This window comes from Neoarius graeffei, chromosome 16 (assembly GCF_027579695.1).
Source record: "Neoarius graeffei isolate fNeoGra1 chromosome 16, fNeoGra1.pri, whole genome shotgun sequence".
Taxonomy (NCBI): Eukaryota; Metazoa; Chordata; class Actinopteri; order Siluriformes; family Ariidae; genus Neoarius; species Neoarius graeffei.
This window is the reverse complement of record NC_083584.1, coordinates 52,446,071-52,465,955: the sequence shown is the minus strand read 5'-3', so window position 1 is coordinate 52,465,955 and position 19,885 is coordinate 52,446,071. Positions and strand designations below refer to the sequence as shown.

General features: G+C 44.7%; 1 protein-coding gene across 3 annotated transcripts in view; it reads right to left on the bottom strand.

Annotated features, from left to right (window-relative positions):
- Positions 1-2,495: 2,495 nt before the first annotated feature.
- stm (starmaker) overlaps positions 2,496-19,885 on the bottom strand; it is a 31,710-nt gene continuing 14,320 nt past the window's right edge. For 2 of the 3 annotated variants that reach the window (XM_060942136.1, XM_060942137.1), the window contains exons 13-20: positions 18,188-19,672; positions 17,859-17,906; positions 17,675-17,725; positions 17,528-17,566; positions 17,206-17,262; positions 3,015-3,068; positions 2,735-2,810; positions 2,496-2,633 (exon numbers count right to left, since the gene is read on the bottom strand). In XM_060942136.1, the coding sequence (XP_060798119.1) occupies positions 2,770-2,810; positions 3,015-3,068; positions 17,206-17,262; positions 17,528-17,566; positions 17,675-17,725; positions 17,859-17,906; positions 18,188-19,672 (1,775 nt within the window). In that variant the 3' untranslated portion in view covers positions 2,496-2,633; positions 2,735-2,769. The remainder of the gene's footprint in view (positions 2,634-2,734; positions 2,811-3,014; positions 3,069-17,205; positions 17,263-17,527; positions 17,567-17,674; positions 17,726-17,858; positions 17,907-18,187; positions 19,673-19,885) is intronic. The other variant, XM_060942138.1, reaches the window with a different exon arrangement.

The window sequence follows — 19,885 nt, the reverse complement described above, 5'->3', positions numbered from 1 at the left end:
TTCTCCAGTGATGAGGGGGCCAGGATGCAGCCCTACTCTCTTAGGGGCTAACCTTCTCTGCTGGCAACCCTTTCAAAGGTGGTTGGGTAGGCCTGTACATTGTCATCTGCTATCATCGTGGTGAGAAGGTGCCATGCATCTCAGCTGGGCTTGGGGAGAAGGATCACCACAGTGGGTGTTAGATGATGGAGAGCCTGCATGTAGGCCTTGGGCTATCTCCTATGATAGTTGAGACTAGAGCCCTGCACTCCCACGGGAGTCCCGCAGGACCCACGGGACCTGACGCAAAGCAGTGCGGCGTGGGACAAATTTTGAAAGCTCATTGCGGGCGTGGGTGGGAGGGGGAGTGCACAATGCGGGAGCGGGCGGGAGAGGTGATAAGCTGCAGTCCTGCTAACTAAAAATGTGTTTCAAATAAAATTTATAAATTATTAATTTATGTCGCCCTGTGATGACCTGGCGACTTGTCCAGGGTGTACCCCGCCTTTCGCCCGTAGTCAGCTGGGATAGGCTCCAGCTTGCCTGCGACCCTGTAGAACAGGATAAAGCGGCTAGAGATAATGAGATGAGATGAGATTAATTTATGTCTATCATATATAATTTGTGCTGGATATTTTATTTGGCATTAATAAAAACATTTTAAGATGCCTAAATTTGCGGATGTGGTCTAATCTCGTGTATGTTTCCGATTCCTTTCCGCTCTTCTGTGTTTGAGATATCCGATCATGGCAGAAGAGCAGAGCTCCTCTAGTGAAGCTCACAATGGGTATCTCTGTAAAGCCTCAGCTGCACATGCCGCCTGGCAACGCGCACCCTCGCTACGTGCGCTAGGTGAAGGATCGGTCAGTGGAGAGCTCAGCTAAGCTCAGCATGTTTAATTCCCCAAGCCAATGACAAGAACTTTCGTGAGAAATAACGCGAACGTCTGCATCATGCAGGATTTGCGGGCGGGAGCAGGACAAAATATGGCAGGCGTGGGTGGGAGCGGGACTGAAAATGATAATTCTTTGCAGGAGCGGGCGGGAGCGGGACTGCACAATGCGGGAGTGGGCGGGAGCGGGCGGGAGCGGGACTGAAAATTCTGTCCCGCGCAGACCTCTAGTTGAGACTGCTGTAAGGATGCCTCGAAGAAGTGGTGAAAAAACAGGTCCATAGCGGGGGGGGGGGGGGGGGGGGATGTTCTGAATCTGGATCTGTGTCTTCTGCCTGCATTCTCCACCATGTGTCTCTGTGCATGTGTCCCTGTGAATGTGTCAGTGTGTATGTGTCTATCAAATTTCGCATTGATTATAAAATACTGCTATTGATCTATAAAGCACTGAATGCTCCCACATCACAGTACCTGAGCAAACTTCTGGTCGTTTATGACCCAACACGCCTACTTAGATCAAAAGGTGCAGGCTATCTGTTGGTACCTCAAATAATGAAGGCTATAACAGGGGGCAGATCCTTTTCTTACAACATCCCACAGTTATGGAACAGCCTTCCAAGTAATCGTTCCAAGAAGTCAAGTTGTTTGTTAATAGCTTTTTATCAGGTAAAGGAGTAGATCTGGTGGGTCCTTGAGCAGAGAGTGTTTTGGTAAACTGGATGCTGTTGCCCCCCCCCCCCCCCCCCCCCCCACTCTCATGCGTCCACTCAGGTTTGTTTATGGTAGAGTGGCTGGCTGCTTTATGTCCCAGGGCTCCCTCATATCTGTGTTACCTTCTGGCTCTCCCTTTAATTTATGCTGGAGTTGGTCTTACTGGTTGCACTCAGCACACAGTGTATACTATTCTTAACCATTAGGTGACACTGGGCATACCATGTGTCTGTGTGCATGTGTCTCTGTCCATGTGTCTGAGTGCATGCATCTGTGTGCATGTGTGTCTGTGAGTATTTCCATGAAAAAAAAGACACACAACCTGAGGTTTGTCTGACAACTCATTTTTTATTTCAAATGGTCCCTGTGTGCACATTTAAGTGACATTAATTACTCTATACATCTCTGTCATTTCAGTAATTGTCAAACAATCTGTGTTGTTATATCACTACAACATTACTTAATATACCCCCAGAGATGTGAGCTTAAGGTACAGTTAAGCAGTTCTGGCTGTACATGTTTATTTTATTGTTTAAAATGTTTAAATATATTTTAATTGGCAATGTGTCATTTGCATTTGATGTTTCAGCTGGACAACTTTTGGCTGACATTAAGGATCATGGTGTCAAAAGATGGAGCCGCCAGATGGATAAAATGTATCTTAAAGTCAGGGCAACAGACATGATTGTGGAAAAGCCACTGAGCATTGATTTTTGTCTTTACCAGTGTAGAACAAAAATACAAACATTATACTGGTGACTACCAAGTTTCAAACTTTCTATGTTTCATTGAAAAGAAATATTTTTGACCTCTAAGTTTCTTCACAAATTAAACAACAATGGCAAATGTTGCTTTTTTCAGTTACAGAATTAAGACTGTCAGAGTTATAAGGAACATAATGTACATCACACAGAATAATTTATTTTCCATCCAAGAACCCTTCATGAGATGGAATAGAAGGTTATAAAATGTCATGTTAATAGGGAATCAAAATGGCTGGTTAGCACAGTGACTTCAGTTGCTTGTCTTTTAGTATTTCACCATAATGACCCTGCATAGGAAATTTAAAAAAATACAAGAATTATTCTGGTCAGTGATCACTGTTACATAAGAGTAGGAGGACTCTTGTAATTTGATCTTCAAATCAGTTACCTGTTAAACTGTTTCATCCAGTGATATTCTGGGTGCTAGGAGCTTAGAGAAGCATTATTGCTACCAACAAGAGACCCTGAAGAATAGAATAGGATAGAATAGAAAATTATTCTGCAGCTTCTTGTACATTTCTACCACTCATACAATATACAACTGTGGACATGAGTCAGAGCAAGAGGAATTATATGTTATTTTCCTCTGTTTTTAGAAGTTGTTTTCTGATTAGAACATTCTATCATTTCTGCTGTAAATTAACATAACACACTTGTCTGACACATACCTTGTGGTGTGTCATCCAGATGATCTGGCTGGTCCGGTACATCAAATGGGATTGCTGTCAAGAGACAAGTTTCAGTTCTCTATAACCTAACAGGTTTGAGTTCTTATCATCTTACCTAATACTGCTGTCAAATAGACATAGTAACAAGTTACAATGTTTTATAGGGAAATACACCACTTGTATTTTTTTTTCAAGCTACAGTGGTGCTTGAAAGTTTGTGAACCCTTTAGAATTTTCTATATTTCTGCATAAATATGACCAAAAGCATCATCAGATTTTCACACAAGTCCTAAAAGTAGATAAAGAGAACCCAGTTAACCAAATGAGACAAAAATATTATACTTGATTATTTATTTATTGAGGAAAATGATCCAATATTACATATCTGTGAGTGGCAAAAGTATGTGAACCTTTGCTTTCAGTATCTGGTGTGACCCCCTTGTGCAGCAATAATTGCAACTAAACATTTCCGATAACTGTTGATCAGTCCTGCACACCGGCTTGGAGGAATTTTAGCCCATTCCACCGTACAGAACAGCTTCAACTCTGGGATGTTGATGGGTTTCCTCACATGAACTGCTCGCTTCAGGTCCTTCCACAATATTTCCATTGGATTAAGGTCAGGACTTTGACTTGGCCATTCCAAAACATTAACTTTATTCTTCTTTAACCATTCTTTGGTAGAATGACTAGTGTGCTTGGGGTCATTGTCTTGCTGCATGACCCACCTTCTCTTGAGATTCAGTTCATGGACAGATGTCCTGACATTTTCCTTTAGAATTCGCTGGTATAATTCAGAATTCATTGTTCCATCAACAATGGCAAGCAGTCCTGGCCCAGATGCAGCAAAACAGGCCCAAACCATGATACTACCACCACCATGTTTCACAGATGGGATAAGGTTCTTATGCTGGAATGCAGTGTTTTCCTTTCTCCAAACATAGCGCTTCTCATTTAAACCAAAAAGTTCTATTTTGGTCTCATCCATCCACAAAACATTTTTCCAATAGCCTTCTGGCTTGTCCATGTGATCTTTAGCAAACTGCAGATGAGCAGCAATGTTCTTTTTGGAGATCAGTGGCTTTCTCCTTGCAACCCTGCCATGCAGACCATTGTTGTTCAGTGTTCTCCTGATGGTGGACTCATGAACATTCACATTAGCCGATGTGAGAAAGGCCTTCAGTTGCTTAGAAGTTACCCTGGGGTCCTTTGTGACCTCACCGACTATTACACGCCTTGCTCTTGGAGTGATCTTTGTTGGTCGACCACTCCTGGGGAGGGTAACAATGGTCTTGAATTTCCTCCATTTGTACACAATCTGTCTGACTGAGGATTGGCGTAGTCCAAACTCTTTAGAGATGGTTTTGTAACCTTTTCCAGCCTGATGAGCATCAACAACGCTTTTTCTGAGGTCCTCAGAAATCACCTTTGTTCGTGCCATGATACACTTCCACAAACGTGTTGTGAAGACCGGACTTTGATAGATCCCTGTTCTTTAAATAAAACAGGGTGCCCACTCACACCTGATTGTCATCCCATTGATTGAAAACACCAGACTCTAATTTCACCTTCAAATTAACTGCTAATCCTAGAGGTTCACATACTTTTGCCACTCACAGATACGTAATATTGGATCATTTTCCTCAATAAATAAATGACCAAGTAAAATATTTTTGTCTCATTTGTTTAACTGGGTTCTCTTTATCTACTTTTAGGACTTGTGTGAAAATCTGATGATGTTTTAGGTCATATTTAAGCAGAAATATAGAAAATTCTAAAGGGTTCACAAACTTTCAAGCACCACTGTACATCTGGAACATGGAGATCCAAAATTGTGACATATATCTCTATATCTCACTTGTGAGAAAATCAATGAATTGTTTTGATAAATTTGGGTACTTCTGGTTTGTGAATGTGTTTATATAATGAAAGCAGCATCAGATGCTGGCTTAAAGATATAAAGTTTATCTTCTCATGTTGAAAAACTCACATTTTTAAAATGCAATACATCGTGGATCTGAGTGATATATTTCCTGATATTTCACTCCAATGACATCACTCCCAGGGCTTTCCTGCTGACTGGATGTGCATTGTCAAAATGGCAAACGGCTTCAAAATTAAAATTATTTTGATTAACTTGCATATTTTTTATGGATGTGTCCATATAATAAACAAAATTACACAGTGATGTGAAGATATGAAGTTTATCTTTTTGTGTTTAAAATTATTTTCATTCATTCACTTCGCTCACTCATGAATCACTCGAAGATAAACTTCATATCTTCACACAACTGTGTAATATCTTCTCTCTCAATCACACACACAAATTATATATATATATATATATATATATATATATATATATATATATATATATATAAAATCAGATTTTCACACAAGTCCTAAAAGTAGATAAAGAGAACCCAGTTAAACAAATGAGACAAAAATATTATATTTGGTCATTTATTTATTGAGGAAAATGATCCAATATTACATATCTGTGAGTGGCAAAAGTATGTGAACCTCTAGAATTAGCAGTTAATTTGAAGGTGAAATTAGAGTCAAGTGTTTTCAATCAATGGGATGACAGAGTTTGAAGAGTTTATAACATCAACGAAACTGACTTCATGTTAAAACTGTTAATATTATAGTCATGCTGTCTGCTGTTGCCCAAATGAGGATGGGTTCCCTTTTGAGTCTGGTTCCTCTCGAGGTTTCTTCCTCATGTCATCTGAGGGAGTTTTTCCTTGCCACCGTTGCCACAGGCTTGCTCATTGGGGATAGATTAGGGATAAAATTAGCTCATGTTTTAAGTTGTTCAAATTCTGTAAAGCTGCTTTGCGACAATGTTTATTGTTAAAAGCTGTACAGAATGGATCAATTTCAACCGACGGACTACACGGCTCATTTTTCTATTGAACAGATAACTAGATATATGTCTAAAATAAACGATCTACAGATTAGTGACCCTTATGGCTTACCGGACGGAGTTTTCACGACCGTGTCAGTGGATATGGAACTGCCAGAGGTGGAATACCCAGACGTGTATAATTACCTCATCAACTTTCCCTCGCTGTTCAGTGGTGAAGCACTGCGTGCTTATAAATCTCTGGACAGTTATCTTTACAGAAATTCAGGATTTGTCAGCGACTCAGATGTGGCATCTTGTAAACAAGAAAATGATCCTCACTGGATGGGTAAGTCACTTAAGTATTGAGTATAGCACTGACCAGCCGATTATAGAATAGAATAAGGTAATTCCAGCTGTAATTCCAAATCGTCCATCTTGTTTACCTGGCGTTGGAGAGGTAGAGGCTTAGCAGTGGAGATTTGAGTGGCTGTTTTCTGAGCTCAGTCAACAGGCCGGCTCTGCAGCCTCGCTTTTGCTTCCGCTCCCGGCGCTGCCTCCTTAGCTTTGCTTCCAATAACAATCCACGGAGACCCCGCTGGTCTCGCTATCTCGTCCGGAATGTTGTGCATGCGATGGAAATCGCTACAAACCGTCATTTTCTGCTGGAAACCATTGTCCAGTAAGTCCATACGGTTGTAGTGGATATTGAAGTCCAGTACAGACGAACAACACGCAAAAATACACACAAAAAACATAAAAAACGTGCACAGGTAGGGAGAGCTTGTAGCCGCAGCCGTTGTAGTAGAATTGTATATAGTAGGTTTTTCCAGAAGAAAAGGTAGAAGTAGAAGCAGAAGTAGAACCAGAAGTAGAAGTAGAAGGCGGAAATATGGCGTTTGACCGACAAGATGGCGTCTGTCACAATCTGGATCGGCTGTGACGTCACATGCAAGTGCTCCATTCAAGACCATTGTTACTCTCCCCAGGAGTGGTCAACCAACAAAGATCACTCCAAGAGCAAGGTGTGTAATAGTCGGCAAGGTCACAAAGGACCCCAGGGTAACTTCCAAGCAACTGAAGGCCTCTCTCACATTGGCTAATGTTAATGTTCATGAGTCCACCATCAGGAGAACACTGAACAACAATGGTGTGCATGGCAGGGTTGCAAGGAGAAAGCCACTGATCTCCAAAAAGAACATTGCTGCTCGTCTGCAGTTTGCTAAAGACCAAGTGGACAAACGAGAAGGCAATTGGAAAAATATTTTGTGGATGGAGGAGACCAAAATAGAACAATTTTGGTTTAAATGAGAAGCGCTATGTTTGGAGAAAGGAAAAAATTGCATTTCAACACAAGAACCTTATCTCATCTGTGAAACATGGTGGTGGTAGTATCATGGTTTGGGCCTGTTTTGCTGCATCTGGGCCAGACTGGCTTGCCATCATTGATGGAGCAATGAATTCTGAATTATACCAGCGAATTCTAAAGGAAAATGTCAGGACATCTGTCCATGAACTGAATCTCAAGAGAAGGTGGGTCATGCAGCAAGACAATGACCCTAAGCACACAAGTCATTCTACCAAAGAATGGTTAAAGAAGAATAAAGTTAATGTTTTGGAATGGCCAAGTCAAAGTACTGACCTTAATCCAATCGAAATGTTGTGGAAGGACCTGAAGCGAGCAGTTTATGTGAGGAAACCCACCAACATCTCAGAGTTGAAGTTGTTCTGTACAGAGGAATGGGCTAAAATTCTTCCAAGCCAGTGTGCAGGACTGATCAACAGTTATCGGAAATGTTTAGTTGCAATTATTGCTGCACAAGGGGGTAACACCAGATACTGAAAGCAAAGGTTCACATACTTTTGCCACTTACAGATATGCAATATTGGATCATTTTCCTCAATAAATAAATGACCAAGTATAATATTTTTGTCTCATTTGTTTAACTGGGTTCTCTTTATCTACTTTTAGGACTTGTGTGAAAATCTGATGATGTTTTAGGTCATATTTATGCAGAAATATAGAAAATTCTAAAGGGTTCACAAACTTTCAAGCACCACTGTGTGTGTGTGTGTGTGTGTAATATATATATATATATATATATATATATATATATATATATATATATATATATATATATATATATATATGTATGTATGTATGTGTGTGTGTGTGTGTGTGTGTATGTGTGCGTGCTTGTGTTTTGTATAGCTCTGGAAAAAATTAAAAGACCACTTAAATTTTTTTCTTATATCAGCATCTCTATGTCTGGCAGCCATTTCAATCCAGTTTCTGTGCTGGAATTCCAGAACATGCACACCTCATTTTACTCAATGAGGTACTGATTAGGTGATCATCTAAACCAAATTTTATTTAAAGAGGAAAAGTGCAAAAACCAGTGCTGTTTATGGACCAGTTTGGATGGCAAAAACAGTGGTAGTAGTACTTTAAATTTAAGTGGAATACAAAAATATCTATTCATCATGCCAAAAAAGTTAAAAAGAAAGTTTTGAGTGAGAAAAAGAAAGGTTCAATTTTGGCTTTACTGGCAGAAGGATACAGTGTGCATTAGGTTGCTTCCATCCTCAAAATTTCAAACGCAGCAGTTCATAAGGACAAGGGCAAGCAGCAGACATTGGGGACAACAAAGTTACAGACTGTCAGAGTGCGAAAACGACTCTCCACTGACTGGAATAATCGTCAACTCCTTCGAATGTCACTCAACAAACATAGGATGACATCAAGTGACCTACAAAAAGAATGGCAAATGGTAGCTGGGGTTAAGTGCATGGCATGGACGATTCTAAACAGACTCTTCCTGTCAGGGTTGAAGTCATGCAAAGGTAGAAAAAAGTCCTTCATCAATGAGAAGCAAAGATGAACCAGGCTGAGATTTGCTAAAGACCATCAGGATTGGACCGTAGAGGACTGGAGTAAGGTCATCTTCTCTGATGAGTCTGATTTTCAGCTTCTCATCACCTGGTTGTCTAATGGTTAGATGGAGACCTGGAGAGGCCTACAAGCAACAGTGTCTCACACCCACTATGAAATTTAGTGGAGGATTGGTGATGATCTTCAACAAGACTGGAAGGGGGCAGATTTTTGTTTGTGAAAGACACATGAATCAAGCCATGTACAAGGTTATCCTGGAAGAAAACTTGCTTCCTTCTGCTCTGACAATGTTCCCTAACTCTGAGGATTGGGTTTTCCAGCAGGACAATGCTCCATGCCACACAGCCAGGTCAATCAAGATGTGGATGGAAGACCACAAGATCAAGACCCTGTCATGGCCAGCCCAATCTCCAGATCTGAACCCCACTGAAAACCTTTGGAATATGATCAAGAGGAAGATGGATGGTCACAAGCCATCAAAGAAAGGTGAGTTGGCAATATTTTTGTGCCAGGAGCAGCAAAAAGTCACCCAAGTGCAATGTGAAAGAGTGGTGGAGAACATGCCAAGACACATGAAAGCTGTGATTAAATGCCAGTATTTGACCAAATATTGATTTCTGAACTCATCCTCAGTTCAAAGATTCGTATTCTGTTGTTTAAAATTGAATATGATCTTGATTTCTATGCATTATTCAATGTCTGAAAACACTTCATTTTTTTTTAAATTATTTTAACCAGATGTCATTTTCTGCAATTAAATGCTCTAAGTGACAATATTTTAAGTGGAATTTGGGGAAAATGTTAGTAGTTTATGAAATAAAACAAAAATGTTCATGTTCCTCAAACACATACCTATAAAGAGTAAAACCAGAGAAACTGATAATTTTGCAGTGATCTCTTAATTTTTTTCAGAGCTGTGTGTGTACAGTATGTATGTATTTATGTATGTGTGTATGTATGTACAGCATGTATGTGTGTGTATGTTTGTATGTACAGGACAAACTGTCTTAGAAGAATTTGTTTTAGGGCAGTGGGCATGTGCTGTCCTTGGCCCCCATGCAATGGAGTAGCCTCCTTCCCTCCACTAGCCTGGGGTGGTGCCTTGAGCAAGCATTAGCAATCCCTTGCTCCCCCAGTCAGGGTTATGACCAAAAACTGGACTCGGCAGACTGTGCGGAGGAGACCACCACCTGGTGGTTCAATGGGTAGGAAGGCAGACCCAGCAAAGCATTTGTGGAGCATGATCAGGACACAGTGCAACATGTAGAACACTGTTGGCCATCCATTGCATCCCAATCTAGCTCCAGCCATCTTGATTCTGTCTTGCCCCTGGACCCAGTTAGATCGGGATGAGAGAGCGAGGCTGATGGCTGCGCAACTCTCCCTCACTCTAATCCAAGTCATGTGCAAGTCATGACTTAAATTCAAATTCAAGTCCTGTGGTGATGGCGAAGCAGCAGATGTGGAAACACTGGAAGCTATAGTCACAAACCTGCACACAGGCGGCCCAGGGCCTAGGGTCGCTCTCTGCTGGAACGAAGCAGCAGCGGATTTCGGCAGCCCCCGGGTGTCTGAGCAGCTCTGTTTAGGATTCACTCTGCTCACCTCCATGGAGGAAGGGGCTAGAAAAGGTGCCCCAAACATAGTCTGCTTCACCTCACCCTAGCCAGCACACCACGGCTGGCCAGAATCCCACTCAGTGGTCAAAATACAACAAATAAGAAAACAAATAAGATAGTGAAGGTACTCAACCTTGGCACATGGAACGTGCACACTCTATTGGATAACCTCAAAGCAGACAGGTCAGAGAGAAGAACTGCACTAGTCACCATGGAACTAGCTTGCTATAATGTAGACATAGCTGCCCTCAGCGAAACATGTCTAGCAGACAAGGGTCAGCTCATGGAATGTGGTGGTGATTATACCTTCTTCTGGAGTGGTTGGAGCAGCACTGAATGGCGAGAGGCAGGTGTTGGATTTGCTGTAAAGTCCCACCTCGCCCAGAAACTTATCAAACTCTCGGAGGCCAATTGCCTGATGACACTTCAGCTCCTAGAACTGCCACCTTATTGTGGTGGAGGGGTTTGTGTGCTTGAATGATCCTAGGAGCTATGTTGTCGGGGGCATTATGCCCCTGTTAGGGTTTCCCAAGGCAGACAGGTCCTAGGTGACAGGCCAGACCAAGAGCAGTTCACCAAAAAACCCCTATGGAGAAAAAATCCAGGACCGTGACGTCGCCCGGTAGGACGCAGCCGGGGCCCCACCCTGGAGCCAGGCCCGGGGTTGGGGCTCGTATGCGAGCGCTTGGTGGTCGGGCCTTTGCCCATGGGGCCCGGCCGGGCTCAGCCCGAAGAGGCGACGTGGGCCCGACCTCCTGTGGGTTCACCACCCACAGAGGTAGCAGTAGGGGTTTGGTGCAGTGTGGATTGGGTGGCAGTCGAAGGCAGGGGCCTCGACGACCTGACCCCCGGACACAGCGGCTGGCTGTTGGGACATGGAATGTCACTTCGCTGGGGGGGAAGGAGCCTGAGCTTGTGCGGGAGGTTGAGAGGTACCGGCTAGAGATAGTCGGGCTCACCTCCACGCACAGCTTGGGCTCTGGAACCCAGCTCCTCGAGAGGGGCTGGACTTTCCACTTCTCTGGAGTCGCCCATGGTGAGCGGCGGCGGGCTGGTGTGGGCTTCCTTATAGCTCCCCAGCTCAGCCGCCATGTGTTGGAGTTTACCCCAGTGAACGAGAGGGTCGCCTCTCTGCGCCTTCGGATTGGGGAGAGGGCTCTTGCTGTTGTTTGTGCCTACGGGCCAAATAGCAGTATAGAGTATCCGGCCTTCTTGGAGTCCCTGGGAGAGGTACTGAGGGGTGCTCAGACTGGGGACTCCATTGTGCTACTGGGGGACTTCAATGCTCACGTGGGCGATGACAGTGACACCTGGAGGGGCGTGGTTGGGAGGAACGGCCTCCCCGATCTGAACCCGAGTGGTGTTTTGTTATTGGACTTCTGTGCTAGTCACAGTTTGTCCATAACGAACACCATGTTCGAGCATAGGGGTGTCCATAAGTGCACGTGGCACCAGGACACCTTAGGTCGGAGGTCGATGATCGACTTTGTAGTCGTGTCATCTGATCTCCGACCCTATGTCTTGGACACTCGGGTGAAGAGAGGGGCTGAGTTGTCAACTGATCACCACCTGGTGGTGAGTTGGATCCGCTGGCGGAGGAGGAAGCTGGACAGACCTGGCAGGCCCAAACGTATGGTGAGGGTCTGCTGGGAACGTCTGGCCGAGCACTCTGTTGGGGAGGTCTTTAACTCCCACCTCCGGGAGAGCTTTTCCCAGCTTCCGAGGGAGGCGGGGGACATTGAGTCTGAGTGGACCATGTTCTCTACCTCCATTGTGGACGCAGCTGTTCGGAGCTGTGGCCGCAAGGTCTCCGGTGCCTGTCGTGGCGGCAATCCCCGAACCCGGTGGTGGACACCGGAAGTAAGGGATGCCGTCAAGCTGAAGAAGGAGTCCTATCGGGCCATGTTGACCTCCGGGACTCCTGAGGCAGCCGACGGGTATCGGCAGGCCAGGCGTGCTGCAGCTCGGGCAGTTGCGGAGGCAAAAACTCGGAACTGGGAGGAGTTCGGGGAGGCCATGGAGAAGGACTATCGGTCGGCCTCGAAGAAATTCTGGCAAACCGTCCGGCGCCTCAGGAGGGGGAAGCAGTACTCTGCCAACACTGTTTACAGTGCGGGTGGGGAGCTGTTGACCTCGACTGGGGACATTGTCGGGCGGTGGAAGGAATACTTTGAGGATCTCCTCAATCCCACCGTCATGTCTTCCACTGAGGAGACTGAGGCTGATGACTCAGAGGTGGACTCGTCCATTACCCAAGCCGAAGTCACTGAGGTGGTTTGCAAGCTCCTCGGTGGCAGGGCACCGGGGGTGGATGAGATCCGCCCTGAGTATCTCAAGTCTCTGGATGTTGTGGGGCTGTCTTGGTTGACACGCCTCTGCAACATCGCGTGGCGGTCGGGGACAGTGCCTCTGGAGTGGCAGACTGGGGTGGTGGTCCCTCTTTTTAAGAAAGGGGACCAGAGAGTGTGCTCCAATTATAGGGGAATCACACTTCTCAGCCTCCCAGGGAAGGTTTACTCCAGGGTACTGGAGAGGAGAATTCGACCAATAGTCGAACCTCGGATCCAGGAGGAACAATGCGGTTTTCGTCCTGGTCGCGGAACACTGGACCAGCTCTATACCCTTCATAGGGTGCTCGAGGGTTCATGGGAGTTTGCCCAACCAGTCCACATGTGCTTTGTGGATCTGGAGAAGGCATTCGACCGTGTCCCCCGTGGTATTCTGTGGGGGGTGCTTCGGGAGTATGGGGTTCGGGGCTCTTTGCTAAGGGCTGTCCGGTCCCTGTACGAACGGAGCAGGAGTCTGGTTCGCATTGCCGGCAGTAAGTCAGACCTGTTCCCAGTGCATGTTGGACTCCGTCAGGGCTGCCCTTTGTCACCGGTTCTGTTCATAATTTTTATGGACAGAATTTCTAGGCGCAGCCAGGGGCCGGAAGGAATCCTGTTTGGGAACCACAGGATTTCATCTCTGCTTTTTGCGGATGATGTTGTCCTGTTGGCTTCTTCAAACCAGGACCTTCAGCATGCACTGGGGCGGTTTGCAGTCGAGTGTGAAGCGGCTGGGATGAGAATCAGCACCTCCAAGTCCGAGGCCATGGTTCTCGACCGGAAAAGGGTGGCTTGCCCTCTCCAGGTTGGTGGAGAAGTCCTGCCTCAAGTGGAGGAGTTTAAGTATCTCGGGATCTTGTTCACGAGTGAGGGAAGGATGGAGCGTGAGATCGACAGGCGGATCGGTGCAGCCTCCGCAGTGATGCGGTCGCTTTACCGGTCCGTCGTGGTGAAGAAGGAGCTGAGCCAAAAGGCGAAGCTCTCAATTTACCGGTCGATCTACGTTCCGACTCTCACCTATGGTCATGAGCTTTGGGTAATGACAGAAAGAACAAGATCGCGGATACAAGCGGCTGAAATGAGTTTCCTTCGCAGGGTGGCTGGGCGCTCCCTTAGAGATAGGGTGAGAAGCACAGTCACTCGGGAGGAGCTCGGAGTAGAGCCGCTGCTCCTCCACATCGAGAGGAACCAGCTGAGGTGGCTCGGGCATCTTTTTCGGATGCCTCCTGGACGCCTCCCTGGGGAGGTGTTCCAGGCATGTCCCCCCGGGAGGAGGCCCCGGGGAAGACCCAGGACACGCTGGAGGGACTATGTCTCTCGGCTGGCCTGGGAACGCCTCGGTGTTCTTCCCGAGGAGCTGGCCGAGGTGTCTGGGGAAAGGGAAGTTTGGGCTTCCATGCTTAGACTGCTGCCTCCGCGACCCGGTCCTGGATAAGCGGAAGAAGACGAGACGAGACGAGACACTTCAGCTCTCACCTGGAGGCAAGAAGAATGCAATGTTGGTTAGTTCTTATGCTCCCACAGTGGCTAACTCAGAGGACATCAAGGATAAATTCTACAAAGAACATGACGCCATCATTGCAGCAGTCCCACAGTCAGAGAAGTTCTTCTTTCTCAGAGACTTCAATGCCAGAGTGGGATCTGATCACCAGATCTGGAAAGGGATCATAGGAAGACAAGGCATTGGAAAGTGTCACAGCAATGGCTTACTGCTCCTCAGAACATGCGCTGCTCTTGATCTTATCATTTACCAACACTCTATTTCAACTCTCTACTGTAACAAGACATCTTGGATACAGCCTCATTCCAGACATTGGCATCTGATTGATTATATTATTACCAGGAAGAGGGACAGGCAGGACGTGAGAGTGACAAAACCATGTGTGGCACTGACTGCTGGACTGATCATCTTCTCATTGTATCCAAGTGCAAACTTCACATTCTGCCCACTCGAAGACCCCAAGGCTAGAAGACTGCAAAGCGAATCAACATCTCCAGGCTGAAGAACAGCAAAATGGCAGAGGAATTCGCCAGTGACCTGAATATTAGGTTGCCTAATATATCTTTAGATCAGGACAACATTGAAGAGCAGTGGGCAGCCTTTAGAGATGCAGTGTACTCTTCTGCCCTTGAACACCTCGGACCAGCTACTCGCAAAACCTAAGACTGGTTCGATGAGAATAACAACAACATTATTGTCAGAAAAACAAACTGTTCAAAGCTCACCAGGATGATCCCTCTTCACAAGCAAAGAAAGACGCCTTTGCCAGCATAAGGCAAAAACTGCAGAAGAAGCTTTGTAAGATGCAAGATGCCTGGCCCAGCATGAAGGCAGATGAAATCCAGGGCTATGCAGATAGCCACAACAGCAAGTGATTCTATGATGCCCTGAAGGCTATCTATGGCCCCCAACCGTCTGGATCTTCTCCCCTCCTCAGTGGAGATGGGACCCAGCTACTGACAGAGAAGAAGCAGATTTTGGAGCGGCGGGCTGAACATTTCAACCATGTCCTCAACTGTCCTGCTGACATCAACAACAAGGTCATTACACGCATACCACAGGTGGAAATCAACATGGACCTCTACAACCTCCCCACAGAAGATGCAGTCAGAAAAGCCATCAAGCATTCTGTGGCAAAGCACCAGGATCAGATGCTATCCCTGCTGAAGTTTACAAAGCAAGAGGCCCAGCTATAATGCAGAAACTGACTGAGCTCTTTCAATCCATGTGGAATGCTGGACAGGTCCCACAACAGCTTAAGGATGCAAATATAGTCCACATCTACAAGAGGAAAGGAGACCACCGGTCATGTGATAACCACCATGGCATCTCCATCCTGTCCATAACAGGAAAGATCCTGGCTCGTATCATGCTCAATCACTTTCTTCAACACCTCGATCAGGACCTCCTCCCTGAAAGCCAGTGTGGCTTCCATGCTGAACGGTGAACAGTGGACATGATATTTGCTGCATGGCAGCTTCAGGAAAAGTGCCAAGAGCAACACAGTGACCTGTTGTTGATCTGACAAAGGCCTTTGATACGGTCAGTAGAGAAGGCCTATGGAAGATAACGGAGAAGTTTGGCTGTCCCAGCAAGTTCATCACGATAGTGCAGCAGTTCCACAATGGCATGATGGTCAAAGTACTGAATGATGGTGATGAGTCGGAGGCAGTCTCAGTAACAAATCGTGTGAAGCAGGGCAGTGTTCTTGCCCCTACACTCTTTAGCATGGTCTTCTCTGCCATGCTGACAGATGCCTTCCAAGATCATCAGGATGGGATATGCCTCAGATACCTGTCCAACCTCAGGTGCCTGCAGGCCATCACCAAGGTGAAGGAGATGGTCATCCAAGACTTTCTGTTTCCTGATGACTGTGCCCTCAACATCTGTGCAGAGCAGAAGATGCAGTACGAAGTGGACTGTTCTTCCACAAGCCTATGACAACTTCAGTCTCACTATCAGCACCTAAAAGACTGAGGTAATGTACCAGCCCATGCCTGGAAGGCCCTACCAAGAACCACATATTACAGTGAATGGGCAGAACATTAAGGCAGTTGACAAATTCGTTTACCTGGGCAGCACCCTTTCCCAAGCAGTGAATATAGATGTTGAAGTGAACAACAGGATTGCAAAGGCCAGCACTGCTTTTGGGAGACTTCATGAGAATGTCTGGGAATGGAAAGGGCTCAGCCTTACCACTAAGCTGAAGACCTACCATACTGTAATACTTACCACCCTACTTTATGCCTGTGAAACCTGGACTGTCTACAGCAGACACACTAAGCAGCTCAATCACTTTCACTTGACCTGTCTCTGCAAACTCTCTCATATCAAGTAGCAGGACAAAATCCTAAACATGGAGGTCCTAACATGGGCTGGACTTCCCAGCATTAACACTCTTCTGCAGAAAGCCCAAGCCAGATGGACCAGCCATGTTGTCAGAATGCCAGACAGTCGACTGCTCAAACAGTTTTTGTATGGAGATCTGTGCCAAGGCAAGCACTCATCTGGGGGGCAGAAGAAATGCTTCAAGGGCAATCTCAAAGTGTCCCTCAAAACCCTAGAAATTGATCTCAACTCCTGGGAGTTGCTTGTTCAGGATCAGCAAAGCTCACCAGTGGCGTATGTGCAGCAGGGATGAAATACATCACCAAGGCCCAGAAGAAACGAGCTGCGTGGAAGGCTCGATCTATTGCCGCCCCACAGCACCTACTCACATGTGTCTGACATGTGGGCATACCTTCAAAGCCTGGAATAGCCTCATTAGTCACCTCCGGACGCACAAATGCCACCCACCAAATTGAAGTCATGGTCATCTTTGACCCCGAAGGACGAACATCATCATATACAGTATGTTTGTGTGTGCATATACGGTATGTATGTATTTCTGTATGTATGTATGGATGTATGTGTGTATGTACAGTATGTCTGTGCGTATCTGTGTATGTATGTATAGTCCATATTTTAATACTTTTTATTGCTGATGTAGAGCTTATGGCTTACCCTCAGCATCATAATGCACTGTATCATCTTCATCCATATCTGTATCTTTATCTTCATCTAAAAATGATTTGTCACATAATATCATAAAACTGGTCAACTAAAAAGCTACAGTTTGCCCTTTCTGTAAATCACATATCCTTTATGTCATTAACATTATTGTCCCTCCTACAGTGGAGGCTAAAATTATACATTTTTACCCACAGATCCTGAATCCCACCTGTCTTTTGAAGCAATACTGTTTGATGCTATGTTTTTCTGAACACTGCTGTGAAATTAGTCCAACAGTTCAGCGTAAATTACCATAAACAGCACTTTTACATACCAGTTGTGTCTACATCTGTGTCTTCATCAGTGTTGTCCTCTATAATGGCATTAAGAACAAGGTTTCAGCACCTACAATATACTTAAAGAGATCCAAACAAATGGAAAGACTGTTGCATATTTAAGTGCTTATCTATTATATAATTACCCTGTGATTTTGACTCTGCTGCATCCCTTGAGTCATTGTTGTCATTCTCATCTAGGAAGATGAAAAAAAAAATTTCAAACCAACTTATTTGCATGTAGTGAAAAATGATTTGCTGTTCTGTGTGTGTGTGTGTGTGTGTGTGTGTGTGTGTGTGTGTGTGTGTGTGTGTGTGTGTGTGTCCCACCACTGGAGTCACCCTGAGAGTCTTCTGCTGTTTCAAGTGATGTTGCACCTGGCCAGTATGAACACATAATAATAATAATAATAATAATAATAATAATAATAATAATAATAATAATAATAATAGCAGAGAATATCAGTCATTAAAACAGTTAATATCCATGGTAGCAAAATGGGACTTGAATATTCTGCTTAGCAAGAGTCTTTATCTCTGAACTATTGGCACTGACATCTGAAACTGTAGAGGAAAAATATTACTGTAATTTTCTGGGCACATTTCTACAAATTAATACACCATGTGCAAATTAGTTTTAATAATAATTGAAAATGCACCTTCTCCATCTGTCTCAGTGCTGTCCTTGTCAGCATGGTCTGTACTGTCTGAGCTGTCTTTATCAGTGGACTCAGTGCTGCTCATCTCTCTGTCCTGGCTATCTTCTTTACTTGAAGAGTCCGACATGAATGTGTGTGCCTGAGAATCGCTCACAGATTCTTCAGACTTGCTATCTGTCTCTTGGTCAGTGTCCTTTTCCTCCTCACCAGTCATTTCTTTCTCACTGCTTTTGTCAATGCTTGTGTCATCTGTGGTGTCCTTGTCACTGTCTGCAATATCCTGCTCATCTTTTATGGCTTGGCTGTCCACATTATTTTCTGTGTCTCTGTCTTTACTGCTGTCTCCATCGCTGTCCCTATCATCTTTCTTACTGTCTCTATCACTGTCTTTATCCTCATTTCTATCACTGTCCCTGTCATTGTCTTTATCCTCATCCCTATCACTGTCCCTGTCATTGTCTTTATCCTCATCTTTATCACTATTCCTGTCATTGTCTTTATCCTCATCTCTGTCACTGTCCCTGTCATTGTCTTTATCCTCATCTCTATCACTGTCCCTGTCATTGTCTTTATCCTCATCTCTATCACTGTCCCTGTCATTGTCTTTATCCTCATCTCTGTCACTGTCCCTGTCATTATCCTCATCTTTATCACTATCCCTGTCATTGTCTTTATCCTCATCTCTATCACTGTCCCTGTCATTGTCTTTATCCTCATCTTTATCACTGTCCTTGTCATTGTCTTTGTCCTCATCTTTATCACTGTCCCTGTCATTGTCCTCATCTTTATCACTGTCCCTGTCATTGTCCTCATCTTTATCACTGTCCTGGTCATTGTCTTTGTCCTCATCTTTATCACTGTCCCTGTCATCATCTTTGGCCTCATCTTTATCACTGTCCCTGTCATTGTCTTTATCCTCATCTTCTTTACTGTCCCTGTCATTGTATTTATCCTCATCTTCTTTACTCTCCCTGTCATTGTCTTTATCCTCATCTTCTTTACTGTCCCTGTCATTGTCTTTATCCTCATCTTCTTTACTGTCCCTGTCATTGTCTTTATCCTCATCTCCATCACTGTCCCTGCCATTGTCTTTATCCTCATCTTCTTTACTGTCCCTGTCATTGTTTTTATCCTCATCTTCATCACTGTCCGTGCCATTGTCTCTATCTTTATTATTCTCATCACCATCTCTGTTGTTGTCCTTGTCAGTCTTCTCAGTGCTGTCACTCATCTCTGTAATGTCTGAAGAATTTGCTGTGTCATGGTCAGTGTCTTTCTCAGCATCTTCATGCTTGCTGGTCTTGTCCTTTCTTTCTGATGAATCTTTCACCTCATTGTCTTTAGTCTGATCACCATTTCCATCAGTGTCTACAGCTTTGTGGGCAGTTTTGTCCTTGTCCTCCATTTCTGAGGTTTTGTCCACGTCTTGTTCCTTACTGTCCTTATTTGCATCAGTGCTGGCATCTGACTTGTGTTTTTCAGATTCTAGAAATATAGAAATACACACAGACATTATGACTAATCACTTAACATTTTTGAGAGAAATTTTACATTTAAGTTATAATCAGGATTTTTCCACAATGTAATTGCACTTACTTTTATTCAGTAGAGAAGAGCCACACAGTGTTAACACATGCATTATTTTGCTGGCCATGTATTGTTTTGAATAAAAGCATCACCCAAATAAATTAATTTACA